The sequence below is a fragment of the Ascoidea rubescens genome (assembly GCF_001661345.1).
Source record: "Ascoidea rubescens DSM 1968 unplaced genomic scaffold ASCRUscaffold_2, whole genome shotgun sequence".
Classification (NCBI taxonomy): Eukaryota; Fungi; Ascomycota; class Saccharomycetes; order Ascoideales; family Ascoideaceae; genus Ascoidea; species Ascoidea rubescens.
Window position 1 is genome coordinate 663,748 of NW_017962914.1, and position 19,506 is coordinate 683,253.

General features: G+C 33.6%; 12 protein-coding genes and 1 non-coding gene across 13 annotated transcripts; 10 read left to right on the forward strand and 3 right to left on the reverse strand.

The window, feature by feature from the left end:
• Positions 1 to 343: 343 nt before the first annotated feature.
• On the reverse strand, positions 344 to 1,626 carry UBC12 (NEDD8-conjugating protein UBC12; the record flags this gene model as incomplete). The annotated part of the gene is made up of 2 exons (XM_020191352.1): positions 344 to 877; positions 1,603 to 1,626. The coding sequence occupies 2 exons, from the start codon at positions 1,624 to 1,626 to the stop codon at positions 344 to 346; spliced, it is 558 nt and encodes a 185-aa protein (XP_020049199.1).
• ASCRUDRAFT_t24 lies at positions 1,338 to 1,453 on the reverse strand. Its single transcript has one exon. It is a non-coding gene; the product is annotated as a tRNA-Leu (tRNA).
• Positions 1,627 to 2,778: 1,152 nt separating the features above from the next.
• On the forward strand, positions 2,779 to 3,115 carry ASCRUDRAFT_74349 (uncharacterized protein). Its single transcript, XM_020192650.1, has one exon. It carries the CDS (start codon positions 2,819 to 2,821, stop codon positions 3,023 to 3,025), a length of 207 nt encoding a protein of 68 aa, XP_020049200.1. The 5' UTR covers positions 2,779 to 2,818; the 3' UTR covers positions 3,026 to 3,115.
• Positions 3,116 to 3,864: 749 nt separating this feature from the next.
• ASCRUDRAFT_6518 (cyclin family protein) lies at positions 3,865 to 6,222 on the forward strand (the record flags this gene model as incomplete). The annotated part of the gene is made up of 1 exon (XM_020191353.1): positions 3,865 to 6,222. One exon carries the CDS (start codon positions 3,865 to 3,867, stop codon positions 6,220 to 6,222), a length of 2,358 nt encoding a protein of 785 aa, XP_020049201.1.
• An 852-nt stretch (positions 6,223 to 7,074) lies between these two features.
• UGA1 (4-aminobutyrate transaminase) lies at positions 7,075 to 9,024 on the forward strand. Its single transcript, XM_020192651.1, has one exon. The coding sequence runs from the start codon at positions 7,282 to 7,284 to the stop codon at positions 8,695 to 8,697; it is 1,416 nt and encodes a 471-aa protein (XP_020049202.1). The 5' UTR covers positions 7,075 to 7,281; the 3' UTR covers positions 8,698 to 9,024.
• Positions 9,025 to 9,087: 63 nt separating this feature from the next.
• Positions 9,088 to 10,847, forward strand: SAY1 (steryl deacetylase). Its single transcript, XM_020192652.1, has one exon. The coding sequence runs from the start codon at positions 9,482 to 9,484 to the stop codon at positions 10,682 to 10,684; it is 1,203 nt and encodes a 400-aa protein (XP_020049203.1). The 5' UTR covers positions 9,088 to 9,481; the 3' UTR covers positions 10,685 to 10,847.
• Positions 10,848 to 10,918: 71 nt separating this feature from the next.
• Positions 10,919 to 12,748, forward strand: CHS5 (Chs5p). The gene has a single exon (XM_020192653.1). It carries the CDS (start codon positions 11,052 to 11,054, stop codon positions 12,594 to 12,596), a length of 1,545 nt encoding a protein of 514 aa, XP_020049204.1. The 5' UTR covers positions 10,919 to 11,051; the 3' UTR covers positions 12,597 to 12,748.
• VMA7 (H(+)-transporting V1 sector ATPase subunit F) lies at positions 12,718 to 13,445 on the reverse strand. The gene has a single exon (XM_020191149.1). The coding sequence runs from the start codon at positions 13,285 to 13,287 to the stop codon at positions 12,913 to 12,915; it is 375 nt and encodes a 124-aa protein (XP_020049205.1). The 5' UTR covers positions 13,288 to 13,445; the 3' UTR covers positions 12,718 to 12,912.
• Positions 13,446 to 13,674: 229 nt separating this feature from the next.
• On the forward strand, positions 13,675 to 14,556 carry DPC29 (post-initiation translation factor DPC29; the record flags this gene model as incomplete). The annotated part of the gene is made up of 1 exon (XM_020190302.1): positions 13,675 to 14,556. One exon carries the CDS (start codon positions 13,675 to 13,677, stop codon positions 14,554 to 14,556), a length of 882 nt encoding a protein of 293 aa, XP_020049206.1.
• A 375-nt stretch (positions 14,557 to 14,931) lies between these two features.
• MRX21 (Mrx21p) lies at positions 14,932 to 15,891 on the forward strand (the record flags this gene model as incomplete). The annotated part of the gene is made up of 1 exon (XM_020190283.1): positions 14,932 to 15,891. The coding sequence occupies one exon, from the start codon at positions 14,932 to 14,934 to the stop codon at positions 15,889 to 15,891; it is 960 nt and encodes a 319-aa protein (XP_020049207.1).
• A 265-nt stretch (positions 15,892 to 16,156) lies between these two features.
• Positions 16,157 to 16,576, forward strand: ASCRUDRAFT_68701 (uncharacterized protein; the record flags this gene model as incomplete). The annotated part of the gene is made up of 2 exons (XM_020191561.1): positions 16,157 to 16,337; positions 16,410 to 16,576. The coding sequence occupies 2 exons, from the start codon at positions 16,157 to 16,159 to the stop codon at positions 16,574 to 16,576; spliced, it is 348 nt and encodes a 115-aa protein (XP_020049208.1).
• A 251-nt stretch (positions 16,577 to 16,827) lies between these two features.
• Positions 16,828 to 17,037, forward strand: MRA1 (Mra1p; the record flags this gene model as incomplete). Its single annotated transcript, XM_020189512.1, has 1 exon — positions 16,828 to 17,037. A coding segment is annotated over one exon (210 nt), but the record flags the coding sequence as incomplete, so codon positions are not given.
• A 602-nt stretch (positions 17,038 to 17,639) lies between these two features.
• ASCRUDRAFT_74357 (agmatinase) lies at positions 17,640 to 19,169 on the forward strand. The gene has a single exon (XM_020192654.1). It carries the CDS (start codon positions 17,670 to 17,672, stop codon positions 19,110 to 19,112), a length of 1,443 nt encoding a protein of 480 aa, XP_020049210.1. The 5' UTR covers positions 17,640 to 17,669; the 3' UTR covers positions 19,113 to 19,169.
• The last annotated feature ends 337 nt before the right edge of the window (positions 19,170 to 19,506 follow it).

A 19,506-nucleotide genomic window follows, 5' to 3' on the forward strand; every position in this document is an offset into this window, starting at 1 on the left:
GCAAGACTGAAATACGATGAGAAGCTTGAGATAGGAAAAAATGCTGAGACGATAAAACGCTGCGATAAGTTTCTGGAAGAAAATTGAACCAGAAAAGCGGGTGGAATGTTTTTTTCTTTCTTTTCCTCAGCTAAATTTAGAAGGGATTCAGAGCTAAGATATCAACAATAGAATACGAAGAAAGTAACAATAGAAACAAGAAAAGGACAAGAGAATTGAACATTTTGGACATTTTGAACATTTTGGGTATTAATAAAGACAGGTTTACAATTAAGTGGCCATTGAATGAGCAGTTGAGTTAATGGTGTGAGTTGTATATGTATATAGATATATAATGGATTGGTTAGAGAACTCTATCGAAAATAACGTTATCGAAAACCATGCCCTCCATTGATCTACAGACATTTGATCGAAAGACCTGTTCATTTTTGATTAAATCATTTGCAGCATTTTTGTTCAAGGGATCGTTTGGATTTGGTTCATTGAATAACAAATTTAGACCATAGACCACTGAGTTCAAGTCCAAGGCAGGGGTCCAGTCAGCTCGTAGGATATTTAAACAGACGTTACCTTGTAAATCGATGTTTGGATGATAGATGGTTTGGGTGCATTTGACCTTAGGAGGGTCAATTGGATAGTTTTCGTTGACGTTTATAGAGAATTTGAAGTGTCCATTTTTGTAGTAGCCCTCTGTGGGGGATACTATGATTATGAAGTCCATTTTGTTGTTTGGGTTTGGGAACTGGATTTTAATTGAATCGGGGAGTGCTAGTTTGGTTATATCATTTTGAAGACGAATTGTGGCAGGGGATAGTTTACCAGCTTTTCTAGCCAATGTTCGCTCTTTTTGTTCTTTTTGTTTTTGTCTAAGTCTTAACTGGTAGTAGGGAAGAAATGTAGAGATTGATTAGTATAATGGATGTTATGATATGATATTATAATATTATAATATTACGATGCGTTGTTTTTTTTGATAAATAGAAGAATGTATTAGTATTTATAGTGATGGATATACATACCATTTTGATTTAATTAAATGTAATTTTGTGATAGGTATAATTTATAGGAGGTGTTTTTTCTAGTAAATATATTATTAGCGGTTTATGGTTATTGGGTCAATCGTTTAGTATTGATGTGATCAGAAGGCAAGATTAAAATAATTAGATTAACAGAAAGACAAATAAGGGGTAAGAAGGTGAAGATAATGTTTTTTTTCTGAATCTGGGTGAATATAGATATAGGAATAATAATTTCTAATCAAAATGATGAATTGATGGTACACTAAAAGCTTAATGAACCAAAATTAAGTCAAGTCAAAGAAAGAAAGAAAAAAAAGCTGTGAGTTACGAGGTTCGAACTCGTGCATCCGAAGATATCAGGAGGCTTATTAAGATGGTTTCCCTAAGGACTGTCCAACCTAAACCTGACGCCTTAACCACTCGGCCAAACTCACATCTTGGATTTTAAAAAAGTAATTAATTAGTAACAATTTTAGAAAACACGTAAGTTGACGGCTTTTTGGTTTATTTCTCTTTTTTGTCCTTTTAGGTTGGTAGTTCTGAATTAGGTTTTGAGCATGCGATCCAGTATGACTGAATACACTAAATCAGTAACCCAAGAAGACATAAGAAGAGGGTGAGATATTAAAAAGTTTTAAAAGTAATTTCAAATGGTTCACAAGGTTGGTAATGAAAAATAGATAATTTATAAATTCAAAACAGGTTATTGGTCAAACCCGTTAGTTTGTAAAATTTGAATTATTTTTATTTTTATTTTTATTCGTTTATTTTATATATTTGGATTGATTTTTGATGGCTTTATTTAAAGTAGAGATGTATTCATTTATTGTTTTATCCCTTGAAATGGTTGTGAAATCATGTTGAAATAATGAAGGATTGAAATGAACTACCCCCCAGTTGAATAAAAAATATGCATTTTTTATTATTGGTGATTTCATCAATTAAAGTGTTGAAACGATAATAGAGTTGGATCTTTATTGAATTTTTTTTAATAGATCTTAACATCGGAGTAAAACAAGATAAACAATAGAGTGGATAACAATTAGCATTGGTTTTCTGATGGTTTTTATAATTCCAGTAATTTTAAATGATTGATCTTCTGAATATCGTTAATAAGATTTGTATATCCATCAACGAGTTTTCCCCAAGTTCAATAGCTTAATTAGACCGTTCGTTAGGGAAAATGTGAGCAGGCCTGTTCCGCTGGATGTGTTCGGAACTTGACACATCTTGAGACGAAAACAGGTGTTTGGGAGTTTGAAACAAGAAACACACCAACAGGTGGACTGGCTATCAGTGGAAGATCCATAAAAAAACCCCAGTCCAAGGTTTTCAATTCAAAGTCCTATAGTCTCCACTGTTCAGTTAGATCTGTTTTAAACAAACACAATAGTATGTGCTCTAGCCCAGCTCTTTGTGTTGTAATGTATCAATGTATATGGGATAGGCAGCGGAAATAGACAGCAATAGACAAAAAAAGAAGGAGGAGGCTCGCAGCAAGCCAATGAAGCACTTATCTCCAAGCATGGAGTTGCCCTGCTGGTAGCTGTGTGTGGAAAGCGGTCGGCAGGGTAACGGACGATGGCGAACAGCAAGAACGCAGTAGGCAAGCGAAAGAACAGGACCGGATTGTTTGAACATCTCAGAAAGAGCAATCGAACAGCACTTGGAGTTGGCTGGAGGCTGAATCGGAAAGCTGAGGAAACTTAGGAACAGTGTACCGAAAGCTAAATTTGGATGTGCTTTGAAGGAAACTGATTTGAAATCAAGAAGAGAACAGAGCGTAGAACGCTAAAAACATGAAAGCACGCTTCACGACATTACAGGAGCTTTTTCGACTAGAGAAGGAGCAGAAGGAACTGGAGAAGCAATCGATTACAAACCAACTGATCCAAAAACAGCAGAGCATGTTCAGAGAATATCCAGAACTACGAGTGAATTTCGCAGTAGCGACAAAAGACTGGATTTGGAACAGCTCTTACAGTTCTTGCTGTCTTGCAACTTAGATTTACATATTCTGTTATCGTTTTAGCAGAAAAAAAATTCAAAATTACTTAAAGTAACATGATTTAATTATACTTGTTTTCTTGCCTTTTAACATCAGTTTTCCAATATATATATATACCTTTAAACCCTTATTTTGAAATCCATGATTAATCATCTCAATCATCTCTATTTTGAAATGTATTGCCTCTATTAAATCTTACTCTATTAGGTTTTTTTTCGTTTGACTGTATATTTGCATTTGTTTTTTTATCCAAGCATACAGATCGATTTCTACAAGTGTCCACATTTCATTTCTTTCCATTTCACTGTCTTATTTTTTTCCATACTTTTCATATTCTAAATCTTTTTGAATCACTTTTTCCCGTACATTTCAATATATCAAATCCTTTTGTTCTATAATCACCAACCCCCCAACAGCCTGCTCTCCAATTTCACTCTACAAGCTAACTTCCATTCATCATTCCCCCAAGTACTTAGCCATAATCATTTGCTTTTCATTACAAATTATTAATTATTAATCACCACTTAATCATCTCAAAAGTTTAAACTTTTATCTAGTTTACTTATTCTCATATTTATTAAATTGGCGTATATATAAATACCTTGAAATATAAACATCAATCCAAACATAAACACAAATATCAATATCAAAATAATATTATACTATATAATATTATAATTCCTTTTCAAAATATTTTATTCTCGTTTATGTTTACCGATACTGCTCTAAGAATCTGTCCGTTATTTTAATTTAATTTAATTTAATTTAATTTAATTTAATTTAATACAATATAATATAACATAACATAATATAACATAATATAATATACTATATATAATGCAATATTTAAATCTTTTTCAACATGAATACGTCTTAAAGAATCAAGAAAATCAAGAAAATCAAAAATCAAATATCAACACCAACACTACTATTAACACTACTATTAACACTAACACTACTACAGCTATTAACAAAAATAATAATCTTAATATCTCTAAAAACCCGAACAGTATCAATGACTTACCAAGTAAAAACCAATTTTACCTGTCTTTCTCACCCTCCTTTTCCTCCTCCTCGTCTTCGTCCTCATTCAATAAAAACAAGTCTCTAAGTGATATAAGTAGCAACTCAAGCAGCCAATTTTCAAACAACACCACCGAGTCCACTACAGTTCCGACTTCACCTTTAAATTTTGACAACAAATCTAAAAACCACCAAAATCAATCATTAACACAATTTCCAAACAAAAAATCAATCAAAAACCCTCTATTAAACTACAGCACCAACCTATACAGTCACCACGACGCCAACGACGCCAACGCCATTAACTCAAATATTGCTGCTTTTCCCACTGACAACACTTCTCAAACATCGCTAAATGACTCTATTCATAATACAAATACAAACAACTTCATCGCCTCCCAGATCCAATCAAAATTTATCTTGGCTGAATCGATCATTACAACAACTGCCATCTTACTAGAAACAATCTACTTGAAAATCTCACTAAACAACATCAAAAACCACTCAAATTTAAACAAATCTGACAACTTGATCGATCTAATTAATTTTATCAAAATCATTTTAAAAAGATCAAAATTCTCTCACAGCACTCTAACTGTTTGTCTTTACTACCTCGTCCGCTTATCAAACGCCATTGATCTCAACTACAATAACTTGAATCTCTTTTTAATCTCAATTAAATCAGACACTTCTCTACCAAATGACTCAAAAGTCAACAAAATATTGTCCTATTTATCCGAAAACGTCTTATTATGCAAAAAAAAAACATTTTTAGGTTGTTTAATTCTATCCTGCAAATTCTTACAAGATAAAAATTACTCCCTAAAATCTTGGTCTACAATCTCAGGACTACCCATCAACCAACTAAATTCAATTGGCATCACTATTTTCAAAAATTTAAACCACAATCTATTTGTAAGACACAACATGTTCACTATCTGGTCAAAGATTTTATTACACTTTTACACGCTGCTAATAAGTTCAAATTTTAATAGCGAATTGGCAAATTTAACCATAGAAAGAATTAAAGTGCTTAACACCTCTGCAACTAATAGCGTCACCAATTCTACCATTAATTCCACCATCAATGCTAATTCCAATACTAATACTAATACTAATACTAATACTAATAACAGTACTACTAATGGTATTGATACTAAATTATCAACAATTATAGCGACCAAAGCTGCAGCGATCTCTTCGCGCTGGGCGCTTATTGTTGAAAATTTAAATCCAGACGATGATTTTAATTTATTTTTAAATTTTGATTATTTCGAGTTATTAATTAATAACGGATACAAATATAAATTCAGGACAAATGGATACAGTGAAAACGATGAGATTGAATACAAAAACAACTCAGAGTTGTTCAAAGAAGACGTTAGAAAACATGGTAAACTATTACCATTATCAATCAATAACCTAAGCACATTGAACAAGATTAATTCAATTCGAAATGATGAAAGATTACAAAGGTTAATTGAGATGAAATTAAAAAATGGAATGAAAAAAAGTCAAACGAAAAATTTCATTTTTAGTCATCATAATCCTAATAACATTTCAAACATTTCAAACATTCCAAACGATAATGTGAAATATAATAATCTGAAAAAAAATAATATTGGTAATAATATTGACAATAATGATAACACTGGAAATGAAAAAAATATTAGTAATTTAATTGATAATTTAAAGGTTTTATTTCCGAAATTGAATGTGGACTTAAGTCAATATGAATCGATCAAAGCAAATAACAAAATTAACACTAAAATTAATACTAAAATTAACACCAAAATCAATCATAAAGAACAGTTTATTCAATCAAATAAGGATGATTATTGCAATCAAATACCCAGTCCTATAGTGAGTCAAGTGTTTAGTCAACTTGATAAACACATACCAATACAGACCAACAGAGACAGCACAAAATTGGAAAGTGAAAAAAAAAATCAAAGTGAAATTGAAATTGAAAGTGAAAGTGAAAGTAAAAAACGGAAGTTTGGTGAGGAAACTAATACTGGCAATAAACTGCAAATACAAAAGATTAGAAATACAAATAGTAAAAAAACGACGGAAGCTTGCATTAATAATTGTATTAATTCTGCTGCAGTTAGAAATAATATTGGTATTGATATTAATGGAACTAGTAATAAAAGAGTTAAAATTTTTTAAATTTGTAAAATACCTGTATTTCGATTATGATTACTAAACTTCAATTTAAATTCCACTCTGAATTTCAAATACAGTTGATTGGGGATGTGATAAGTAGTAATTATCATGTTTGCTTATTGAGTGTTATTTGCTGTTTTTATCTATTTAGTTTTGTTAATTTTTAACATTTCAATCATTTATAATTTTTTCTATTTTTTCTATTTTTTCTATAACTTTTTCTATAACTTTTTCTATTACTTTTTCTATTACTTTTTCTATGTTTTTGTTTTCCCTATCACTTTGTTTTTTATTTTTTTACTATTACTCAACCAGTATTATTAAGTGTTCTGTTTGACCGTTTATTGATGTTATCTTACTTTTATTCATTTATTTGTCTATTCAGTTATTCATCTATTTATTTGTTTGTTATCTAAATAATTTCCTATATATTTTTTCTGCTCCTTATCAGTATCTAGTTTCCCTATTACTCTTGACTTCAGTTCTACTTTAATCCAATATCAGTACAACACCAATCTCGCTTCCCTCTGCTGCTTCTGTTGTTTCTGCTGCGTCGGACACCGCTTAGAAGAAGTTGAAGAAATAAGCACGTGCCACATCCGTGAAACAGAAGGCGACTGCCTGATCGAGCGACTGCCGCCGAGCAACGTGACGAATGCGGCAAGCCCCCAGTCATCCCGTTCGTGATACTGCTCACAATGCCCCAAGAAGGCAATTAGGCGCCTCCTGCACGCTGAGTCAGCACTGAGTCAGCTGGCGCGTGCGCTTTTCGTGTAGCACCGATAGTCCTCAGCTCCACACTGTTTCTGTACCGAAACTGCTCATCGACCTTTCAAGAGCCTTAGCCGCCAGCGCAACTCATCGTCGCTCCAGATCCATCTTCTTGATTTCCTGATCTCTAGTTTCTGCTTTCTTTCCTTTTCCAACATGGCTACTTGTTTGCTATATAAGTCCTCTTGTTTTTCCTGTTTTTTCTAGTTTTCTTTATCTTTTTTTTTCTCTTTATCTATCTTCCCTAGAGATTATTCCTCATATCCTTTTTTGCAATCACTGGCTTCGAAAATGTCTATTTCTTCTCAATACTACCCAGATGAGCCATCTGCTCCAACCGTCAACACAACTGTCATTCCTGGCCCAGTATCTCAAAAAGCCATTGCTGACTTGGGCAAAGTCTTTGATTCCAGAACTGTTTACTTTGTTGCTGATTATGAAAAATCTCTCGGTAATTATATCTCTGATGTTGATGGTAACGTTTACTTGGATTTATATGCTCAAATTGCTTCCATTGCTTTAGGTTACAATAACCCTGCTTTGATTAAAGCTGCACAATCTCCTGAAATGATCAGAGCTTTGGTCGAGAGACCTGCTTTGGGTAACTTTCCAGGCAAAGATTTCGAATCATTGCTATCCAAAATCTTAAAAGTCGCTCCTCCAGGCCAAGATAAAGTATGGTCCGGTTTATCTGGTGCTGACGCTAATGAATTGGCATTCAAAGCTGCCTTCATGTACTACCAACAAAAGAAGAGAGGTTACAGCACTGAATTCACTCCAGAAGAAGAATACTCCTGTATGCAAAATCAGTCTCCAGGTTCTCCCCAATTAGCTGTCTTATCCTTTGAAAGAGCCTTCCATGGTCGTTTATTTGCAACCGCCTCTGTTACTCGCTCAAAACCAATCCACAAAATTGACTTGCCTTCTTTTAACTGGCCAAAAGCTGAATATCCTTCTTATAAATACCCATTGTCCAAATACGAAAAGGAAAACAAACAAGAAGATGATAGATGCTTGGCTATAGTTGAAAACTTGATCAAAACCTGGGAATTCCCCGTTGCTGCTTTGATCATAGAACCCGTTCAATCTGAAGGTGGTGACAACCATGGCTCTTCTTATTTCTTCCAAGGTTTAAGAGACATCACTTTACAAAACGACGTTGTTATGATTGTTGACGAAGTTCAAACCGGTGTTGGTGCCACTGGTAAATTATGGGCCCATGAACATTTCAACTTATCTCCTGCTCCTGATTTAGTCACCTTTTCTAAAAAATTCCAAAGTGCCGGTTACTGGTTCCACGATGATAAATTCATTCCAAACAAAACCTATAGACAATTCAACACCTGGTGTGGTGATCCAGCCAGAATGATTATCGCTGGTGCCATTGCTGAGGAAATTGTTAAACACGACTTGGTTGAACACACTGCCAAAGTCGGCGATTACATCTATAATGGTTTAGCCAAACTAGCTGATAAATATCCAAAGGACATTCAAAACTTGCGTGGTAAAGCCACCTTCATTGCTTTTGATTTAGAATCGCAAAATGATCGTGACAACTTCCTTTACCAGTTAAAATTAAATGGTGTCAACTGTGGTGGTTGTGCTGAGAACTCAGTTCGTTTACGTCCAACTTTGACTTTTGAAAATAAACACGCTGATATCTTTCTTGCTGCTGTTGATAATGTCTTGTCTGCCAAACGCCAATAAATCCAAATCCAAATCCAAAACAAACTAATATTTAGTTTAATACTCAATTTAATATTCAATATGATATAATAATCAATTCCTACCTAACAACACTACTAATATTCTTCCTCTCTTTTTGTCTGTCATCTCGTTTATATTATTATGATCTTTTATAGTTGTACTTTTATTTCCTCATTTCCACATACATAATTTTATATAAATAAACACATTTCCCTCTTTTCTAAAGAACAAACAAAAACAAATAAACTCTGATCCTGTATCTGCGATGATTTTAGTGGGTTTTTAAACTTTTAACATTTCTCTAAGGTTTGCAAATTTGAGTTTTTGGAATCTTTGTTTACAAAAGAAAGAGAACACAAAGTTTCCACTTATTTTTTTACTCTTTTGATCGCTTTATCTCCTCCGTTTTGCTTTATCTCTTTATCTCTTTCCCGCCCATCGACCTGATCTAGTCTTATCTGGCCAATCTGGATTCTTCTCTATCTTCCTTTTCAATCCCACCTTCAATCTTACAATGATCAAATTCAATATCATCGACAAACTCGTCTTCTTAACTTTGGCCTTAACCATAATGTTCTACGACTATGGTATTGTTGATACAATCATTTATTTCTCAGCTTCCCTCCCCTTTTTAAGTTTGTTGCACCTTTAAAACAAAAAAGAACTGCTATTTAAAATTCATCTCTTTCTTGTACTAACCACCCATCTTTGCCTTTTTCCTTTTTTTCTTGCAGTGTTTCAATTGCCTGGTGATGTCTTTCTTAACTACTTTTTAAAAGGTACTATGGTTAATTTTTTCTATAAATCAAGAAAATTAAACGTTAAAAATTCTTCATATCTTAAAAATACCAACTTATTTGAATTTATTGTCATCAAAATCTTAAAACACCAATTGAAAAATTTTAAACCCAATGGAATCGGTGGAGTAATCCTCAATGATTTTAAATTATTTAAATTTTTTCACAAATACAGGAACTATGGCACATCTCTACATCTAAATCTATTAGGAATAATTAAAATCGATAAAATCAAAAACATCAATGGTTTAAAAGGTTTCAATGGATTTTGGATTCATAATCCCGATAAAACTTATGCTCACGATTTAATCCTCTTCTATATTCATGGCGGAGGCTTTAATAGCAATCCATCTTATTTATATATTGAGTTCTTAAATTCTTTACTAGAATCTTTATTTTTGAAGGGCTTCAAAAATCCTGCGGTTTTCATACCAAGTTTTGTTAAAAGAAAAAATTCAATTATTATCGATCAACAATATCCACAACAGCTAAATAGGTTGAGCAAAATTTGGAATTACATCAATGAAATCAATCCAAATTCGAATATAGTTTTAATGGGCGATTCAACCGGTGGAACTCTAGCTCTATCATTATTACTACATATAACTAAACCAAATAAATTAATTGAAAACTCAACCCAATTGAAAAAACCATTGGCAATGTTATTGATCTCTCCTGTGACTAATATATTTTATCACAACTCAAAATTACAATACGAATACAATCTTGAACATGATTTATCAAACGATGAATTCAGTTCGGAAGATGACAACAACAATATATTGAGTGAAGTCCTAGACAACTGCCCCGATTTTATAACAGAGAAGACTATCGCAAACTGGTCAGAGTCCTATCTCAGCGACTATTCCAATAAATTAGATCCATATCTAAATCCAGGAATGTGTGAATCAATCGACGTCTGGAGTAAGGCAATCCCATCCATTGGAATCTCCATCATATATGGCGAGGAAGAATATCTCAGTAATGATATAGCCCAGTTTACCAAAATACTAAAATCGGCTGGTAAAGTGAAAGTCGACGCCATCAGCAGAGAGATTCACAATTGGCCCATTCTTAATTACTATGTGAGTAAAGATAACAAGAAAAAATCGAAGGGAATCGAATTGATCTCTGAGAGACTAACCAACATGATTCTATGGCAAACTCCTTCACATTTCGAGGACTACTGATTTTTGCCATGTCTGCCAACCAACATTGCCCATATTGCCCCAAGGATGCCTGACAACAAGAATTCTTACAAGTGCTGCTGTTGTTGCTGTTGCTGTTTAGGCAATTGCAGCAACAGAAGCACTTGCAAGACCTGGATATACTACGATATCCATCGATACACACAGCTCCATCAATATACAATACATCTATATCTGAACTTTCCATCAGCCTCAGCCACGGTTCCTATGAGGCTTGGGACTTACCCTTCTTTGGGAAATAACAGCAGGCGAAGTTCAGCAGACAGAAGATGGGTAAAAACGACGAAAACACAACAGCTGTAGAAGAACAGTGCATTGCTGGATAGATTGTGTGCTTTACAGGTAGAAGATGGTTGAGGTTTCATTGACTGTGGGTAAATTGGACGCTTCGTTGGCCTTGTTGTTGACTAGCGATCATCATTTGATTGAGTTTCCAACCATTTTGTTGCCAGAAGGAGTCCAGGCTGGCTCGATTATCAAAATCAAATGTGATAAAAATCTAGAATTGGAGAAAAGAGAAAAGGATATATTTTTCAGAATCCAAGAACAGATTTTAAATGAGTTTGGTAGAAATGGTCCAAAGCCCCCAATTTTGAAAATTAGAAATATAACTCAGACTTCTTGTGTATTAGAATGGGACGCGTTGGAATTGGGCACAACATCTTTGAAATCTCTTATATTATACAAAAACGGTACAAGATTAACCCAAATTCAAAATCCTCTAATCAATTCAACGATCAAGTTATCTGGGTTGGCTGTTGATACTCCATTTGAATTTTATTTAAGATTAGACACCACCGCTGGCATATACAAATCCGAAAGAGTTCAAGTTAAAACTCACAAGATGACTGATTTAACTGGTATTACTGTTTGTTTAGGTGAAATCAATCCAAAAGAAAACATTTCAAAATATGACATTGAATTAATATTAAAAAAAATGGGTGCAAAACCTATTCAATCTCAAGTTCAAGTCGATACAACTCATTTTGTCTGCACTATAGCCGCTGGGGCTCAATGCGAAAATGCAGTTAATGCTAATATACCAATTGTCAGACCTGAATGGTTAAAAGCTTGTGAAACTGAAAAGAAAATTATTGGCGTATCAATATTCTATCTTGATCACTCAGATTCTGAAATTATCAAACGTTATAAGATAGAACATACAATAACACCCACTCCACCAAGGGAGACTCCTGCAACACCAAAAAAATCCTCGCCTGTTTTTAATACCACTGAAACCCCTAGATCTGCAAAAGATGTTGGTGAACAAGAAAAAGTTGAAGACAAAATTGACGATAAAGAAATGGAAGATGTTCCATTAGACGAGAGTGTTGAGCTTCCTAAACCTAAACAAAATCAACAGCCTTTATCTGAAGTTCCAATCATTGAATCATTGACTAAGCAACCAACAGTTGAATCCGGTCCAAAAAGTCCTAAAAAGGAATTCAAACCAAAGTTAATTGAAAAAGATATAAAGACCCATGAAACCTCTTCGACGCCCACTATTACAGTGACAAGTTTTGATCATAAAGAAAATGACAAGTCTAAAACTAAAGAAAATAAGCCTGCAGTTGCACAAGAAATAAATGAAGAAGCAGAAGTCAAAGACTCTAAAGTTGAGAAATTGGAGGAAAAAGAAAAAGAGGAATCTAAAACTGATGGGTTCAAAGCTGATGAGTTCAAAGCTGATGAACCCAAGGCTGAAGAACCTGAACCTGAGGAGCCCAAAGCTGAAGAACCTAAAGTTGAGGAAGCTAAACCTGAGGATTTAGAAAAAAAAGAATTTGAAAATGAGAAAGAAAAGAAGATACCAGAGGAAACTGAAAAGCCAAAGGAAAACACTGAGTCTGCAGAAGAAGCAAAATCAATAAAAAAGGAAAACGATATTTTATAGTAATTTTTTTTTAAACGCTATTTTCGAATTCGACGTATCAATCATTTCGGATATTTATTGTAATTTATTCTTCACTTTCTACTAATAAAATTATTTATTTTATTTTCTTTGCTAATTTTGTACGACTTCAATTTTTGTTATTTATTTAAAAAATGTATCAGTCTTATAAGTATTTGAAGTAATATGTAAAAAAAATATTAGTGAAAATAAAAGTAAAAAGCCAGAACTGAAGAGTAAATTTGTAAAAGTTCTACAATTATAATTCCTATTAAATGTTCAGTAAAACAATATAAAAAGATATAACCTAAACACTAGTTTATTCACCAAAAAGTCTCTTAACTCTTCTTAAAACAGAATCCTTTTCAGGATCGTATGGGTGATCTTTAGATGGAATTTCTAGAACTGCAGGAAAAGCAGCTGTAAAGTTTTCAACTTTAAATCGAATTCTTTCAGCCAAATGCTGATTGATCAATATAATTGCAATGTCATCTCTTTTGGTTGTATAATTGTCAAAAGCCTTTGCCAAATCATCATCAGTGGTCTTGGAATCAACAACAATGAAATTTTTCTGTTTGTAGGACTCAGTAGCATCGTTACTGATCTGACCAACACCAGCTAAAAGCATTCCAGTGACAGTGTCTTCGTCGCCTATAACAGCTATCAAAGTTCTCTTCTTAGCTTCTTCGGCCATTGTTGAGATGTACTTTAAAAAAAAGATAGTGATAGTGTTAATAAATAATCACTCAATTGAACAATTTCAAAGAAAAGAACCAGCATTTTTAAGTAATGTTCCAGCTGCTATCCAGTAAACTTACAGTTTAAACAGAAAAATGTCAGTTGTAAATCGACAGTTTGTAGCAGTTGTTAGACCTTGGTATCGTTCTTGTTGTTTTGATGAAGAGAAGAAAGCAGCAGATCGTATTCTGAGCACTGGTTACCCGGTCCGGGCTGGATGAATCGTTGTATAAGATGCTTTCTCCAAAGTGCTCAATATGGAGCTGTTATTTGGAAACATTGGAAAAGCTCAAATATATTTACTTTGGTGTAGATCTAGTAGATGGGAGAGGTGTTTTCGATGATGATAAGAACAATACGCCCAGTTTCTCGCAGCTTGATATCCTTTTCTGCCGACTTTTCATCAAGATGCTTTACAGCTTTGCTAAATCCAGTTCTATCAGGGCATAGCAAATGGTCGTCAATTAAGCATTCCAAAGCCAGAAACGATGCTGCTAGAAACAAGTTGATAAACAAATTAACGCAGCATGTTTATGTTGCAACCAAACTTGGGGGTAGTGGTGATCGAACATTGAATCTTAGATTAGCAACTGCCATCGAGTTGGCTAATAAAAGCAATGTTCCAAAAGCTGCTATTGAAAATGCAATTAAAAGAGGAACAGGTCAAGGGAAAGATGCTGTCAATTTAGAACAGTACACGTACGAGTTAATTGGACCCAGTGGAGTTTCACTTGTGATAGAGTGCTTAAGTGATAATAGTAATAGAGCACTTAGTTATCTCAAGGACGCGATATCTAAAACAAATACATCATTTTCTCCTACATTATTCAATTTCGAAAAGAAGGGAATTATTGTGATAGACAAAGGTGAAGTTGATGAGGATGAAGCGTCAGATTTGATCATCGATAGTGGGTGCGAAGATTATCAAATTCAAGAAAAAGCAAGAGACGAAAATGACAAATTGATTCTTGATTCAAATGGAAAACCTAGAATATACCAGGTAATTACAGAAGTTAAAGAAACAAGTGTTGTGGCAAATGTTCTCAAAGAAAATTTCAAGATTCAGAACTTTGGTATCGATTACATTCCTAAACCTGATTTAATGGTTTCAATTACTGATGCAGATGCTAAAGAAAAATACAATAAGTTGATAGACGCTCTTGAATCTCTTGATCAGGTCACAGAAATATACTCTAATCTCAAAGAAGAAGACGAAGAAGAGTAAGAGTAAGAGTAAAGAAAAACTATTAAAACCCAAATACATGACGACCAATTCCTGTTTATAGGCGAGATTAAATTAAATCCAATAAATATTCTTTTATTTTCACTGTTTGAATCCGCAAAAAAAGCAGAAAAGTTGCAAAACAGCGGTGATTTCAATACAGAGGTTCATACCAATCAGACTTAAAATACATCAACAAATCCCATTTATATGCGAGATCAGCGGTGTGGGACTGAGAGATATGAAAATTGCAGGAAAAATAGGTTTTTTTTTTCATCAACAATTTTCAAAATGAGAATTGAGACCAAAAAAAGGTTTTTGTTTGTTCTGATGAATCTGGGGGTGGTTAGAGAGAGATTGTATTATTAGTTGAAAGAGATGTCAGAGTTATTACCGTCTATTGATCAAACGAAAAAGTTTTTGAAACAGGATCTTGTTGCGTCGTTTATCGCTGGGGGATTTGCTGGAGCTATTTCGAGAACAATTGTGTCTCCATTTGAAAGAGCTAAAATCATTTTCCAAATCCAGGGTCCTGGAAAGGGAAACTATAAGGGAATATTTCCAACGATTTTCAACATGTGGAAAGAAGAAGGCGTAATTGGGCTATTTCGAGGAAATGGAATCAATTGTATAAGGATTTTTCCTTACCAGGCAGTTCAGTTTTATGTATTTCAAAATTTGAAGTTGAATTTTTTTTTAAAATCGGGAAATAGTGAGGAAAAAGAGTTGAAAAATATAGATAGATTAATAGCAGGTGGTGTTGCAGGAATTGTGAGTGTTTATGTTACATATCCAATGGATTTAATAAGAACAAGGTTATCGATTCAAACTGCGCAAAATTTGAGTAACTTGAGTAAAAACAAAATCAGGATAAGTTCATCACAAAACCCTCCTGGGTTTTGGCAATTGTTTATCAAGACGTATAAAACTGAGGGTGGGGTATTGGGCTTGTACAGAGGAGTTTTGCCTACAACAGTTGGAGTAGCACCATATGTTGCATTAAATTTTGCGATTTTTGAGCAATTGAAAGAAATATTGCCAGACTCATCAGCATTTTCAAAGCTATTGATGGGGGCTATAGCTGGTGGAGTGTCGCAAACTGCGATTTATCCCTTTGATTTGTTACGAAGACGATTTCAAGTTTTAGCAATGGGAAATAACGAAATGGGATTTAAATACACGTCGATTTTCGATGCTTTAATGACAATTGGCAAAAAAGAAGGATGGAGAGGGTATTATAAAGGGTTGAGCGCCAATCTCTTCAAGGTTGTTCCTTCAATGGCAGTAAGTTGGCTATCATTTGAAGTGATTAAAGACTGTTTAGTTATCCAATTGTAAAATATGAAATATGTAAAGAAAATAAAGAAAATAAAGAAAATAAAAACAAAATTAAGCCACCTTTCTGTGTTATTCAAAAATCCAAGAAAAACTTTGAATAGTTGAAATTAAATCTTCAGAATGTTCAAACAAAAATCCGGTTCAATTAATGAATTAATTAATAATTTTAATATAAATATAGCCTGAATTTTAGTAATCTTTTTTTATTAGTTTCTAAGTTATCAAATAACAAAAATCTAATAGGATTGAAAATAGAGGAATTAAAATGGCTGAAGTGCCAATTGATCCTGCAGAGATTATTAATAGTCTTGATGAAGTAGTTGGCAATACCGTTGCTGGTTGTCAACGAATTGGTAGAGCAGAGTTTGTTGGATCTGCTTTAGAAGAAACTGATAATTACTTGAGGAGTATTTATATTATTTCCAAAATGGGTTTCAACTTATATAGTAAGCACCTCTGCGTCTGGCCGCGTGATTCTGCTGTGTACTGCAGCACCAGCTATTAAAACTCGACCAAAGCACCTTCAAATGGTGGAGTTGAGTCTGGAAAGACTCAGCAGCAGCTTCTCGTATCTTCTTCTGCTTCTCTTCTACTTCTGCTGCAGATGCTGCAGCAGATGCTCATCCAGATGCTCCTCCACAACTTCCAGTCCACACACAACGCTGCTGTATCAGCTCACTGCTGAGTCAGCAGCCATCACCGGCCAATCAGCGCACGAGGAAAATAACTGACAAGCGCAGAGAAAACGATCTCTTTGGCTGTTTCTTCACTACTTGCTTGATACTTGTTTGATACTTTTGGTTTATATCCTCTCTCGATCCAGTATTCTCTGCTTTCCACGCCCACAATTATCCACAATGAGACCCTCCCCAACTCTTTTCAACGCTGCTGTATGTTTTCCACCTAGACCCAGCTACTGTAGCTCTCTCTGTCTTGCCATCTACTAACCTGCTATCTTCTCTGCAGAAAAAAAGTGGTTTTGTCTACCCAGTCGAATTAACTCCATTGCTTGTTGCTGTGGGTGTTGCTATTTGCTCTGGTGTCTATTTCTCTACTAAAAAACTCAGAACCGACAAAACTTTGCGTCTTGGTAGAACTGATCCTGATTTATCCATCTTGAATGAGGTTTTAGAGAAGGAAGAAAACAAAGACAAATAGGCTTTCCATTGATTACACTGGATATGTAAACAGTTGAATTACTCTTAAGCTCAATACACTACAATATAATATAATTGAGTCTAATCAACCTATTAATTCCATAAAAAAAAGGAAAATGAATCAATAATATTTTTTTTTGCTTATAAAAAATTAAAACATTTAATTTCTCTTGGTCTCTTGATCTCTTTTTTAGCTATTTTTATATGAATATACATTATTTACAAATAATTAATCAATTTATTTTCAATATTCTCAATAGCCTTAATAGTCTTAATAGTCTTAATATTTTCTATTCTATTCTATCCAATTCGATTCAATTTAATTTCGACATTTGGAATTTAAAGGCTGTATTTTCCATTATCCGCCGTTTTTCTCTCGCTTAAATCAGTCTTAAACAATTAAGCTATTGATAGCTTCAACAAGTCTTATCAGCTCTTTTGTAGTTATAAAATTGTAGATTTGAAACAAAACTTTTCATTACAACTTAATCCATTGCTCACTAAAAATGATATAAATATCCACCAATTCACACTTGCATTCATTTTTATCATCTCCCTTTATCTTGTCAGATAAATAAAATAAAATAAAATAAAATAAAATAAAATAAAATAAAAAAAAGAATGATAATCTTTTTCATCTTTGCTTTTATCTTCTTATCTTCTTTTTCCATTTGTTATTGCAGCTCAAATGATCATAATTCTCATGGTCATAACTCTTATAATTATGACTCCAATTATCGAAACGAATTGAACAATTATGGAATCATCGAAGCTAAATTGACTCAAAACGACATCTATTTCTCGAAATCTAATCCTTCGTTAAACGACTTGTGGGGCCAATCCTTTCCCTTTGCTGGAATAAACACTTTTGCTCACTTGCCCTATGAAAACTGTCTTCTTGACACAAACATCTCCTATGATATTGCCTTAATAGGCTACCCCTTTGATACCGCTACAACTTATAGACCTGGTGCAAGATTTGGCCCAAGAGCAATCAGATCTGCTTCCCAAAGAATCAATTCTTTAAGAAGCTTGAATTTTAGAGCTGGTTTGAACCCTTTCATTCAATGGGCCAACATAATTGACTGTGGTGATGTCCCAATAACCCCAATGGACAATGCTATAGCTTTAAACCAAATGACAATGGGCTATAACGAACTACTATTCAAAAGACAAACCTCCTCTTCCAACCCAGTCAGTTTCCCAAGATTAATCATGCTTGGTGGTGATCACAGCATAACCCTATCAGCTCTAAGAAACCTATACAAAATATATGGCAAACTATCTATAATCCATTTTGATTCTCATCTCGATGACTGGTCTCCAGATAAATATCCTTCTTTTTGGCACTCAAAACAGTCAATGTTCACTCATGGCTCAATGCTATGGATGGCCTCCAAAGAAGGCCTATTATCAAACAGCTCAAACGTCCATGCTGGTATTAGAACTAGACTAACTGATTGGTCTGACTACACTGACGACGATAACCAAGGTTTCACGAGAATCGAAGCAGATGATATCTTCAAACATAAAAATGGTTTGGACTACATCATCAACAAGATTCTCTCGACAATCCCCAACCATCATCCAGTTTACATCTCAGTTGATATCGATGTGCTTGACCCAAGCGCTGCTCCTGGAACTGGCACTCCAGAGCCTGGTGGTTGGCTAACAAGAGAGTTGATCCACATCATAAGAGGAATAGACTCTTTGAACATTGTTGGTGCTGACATCGTGGAAGTTGCCCCTCAATACGACCATGCTGAAATCACTGCAAAAGCTGCTGTTCAGGTCGTCTATGAACTCATCACAAGTATGGTCAAGAATGGTCCCCAAGAGATAGTAAAACAAAACTCCACTGATACCAATCCACCTAATAAGGTCAGAAATAATCTAATTTCGAATCAACTTGACCACTCAATTTCTCAGATAAAACAAAAGTTAGGTGACCAAAGCTTAACTCATCAGAAAAAGGAATCAGTTAAATCTGTTTTGAACCAAAAATTAAATCAATTAAAAAACGATTACGAAAACTTGATTGAATTACTAGAAACCATTGCTTAATGCTTATTTATATATATATATATATATATAAGTGTGTGTTTGGTTTTTATTTGAAATATATAATGAATCATAATTAAAAAAATAAAAATAAAAATAAAGTAAAATCTTCATTGAAGGTTTCAAATCGAAAACTTCGAAATAAATATTCAACCAAAAATACTTTAAGTGAAAAAGAAAGTCAGTTAAAAAAAAGAAAAGAAAAAAAAATAGGAATACTACCATTCAGTATACTTATATTATAATGATAATAAATATCTTTTTTAAAAAATAAAATAAAATAAAATAAAATAAAACAAAACAAAATAAAATAAAATAAAATAAAATAAAATAAAATAAAATAAAATAAAATAAAATAAAATAAAATAAAATAAAATAAAATAAAATAAAATAAAAT

Excerpts from the sequence above, each read along its gene's own strand:
- ASCRUDRAFT_74349 (XM_020192650.1), top strand. The coding sequence starts at position 2,819 with ATGAAAGCACGCTTCACGACATTACAGGAGCTTTTTCGACTAGAGAAG.
- UGA1 (XM_020192651.1), top strand. The coding sequence starts at position 7,282 with ATGTCTATTTCTTCTCAATACTACCCAGATGAGCCATCTGCTCCAACC.
- SAY1 (XM_020192652.1), top strand. The coding sequence starts at position 9,482 with ATGGTTAATTTTTTCTATAAATCAAGAAAATTAAACGTTAAAAATTCT.
- CHS5 (XM_020192653.1), top strand. The coding sequence starts at position 11,052 with ATGGTTGAGGTTTCATTGACTGTGGGTAAATTGGACGCTTCGTTGGCC.
- VMA7 (XM_020191149.1), bottom strand. The coding sequence starts at position 13,287 with ATGGCCGAAGAAGCTAAGAAGAGAACTTTGATAGCTGTTATAGGCGAC.
- ASCRUDRAFT_74357 (XM_020192654.1), top strand. The coding sequence starts at position 17,670 with ATGATAATCTTTTTCATCTTTGCTTTTATCTTCTTATCTTCTTTTTCC.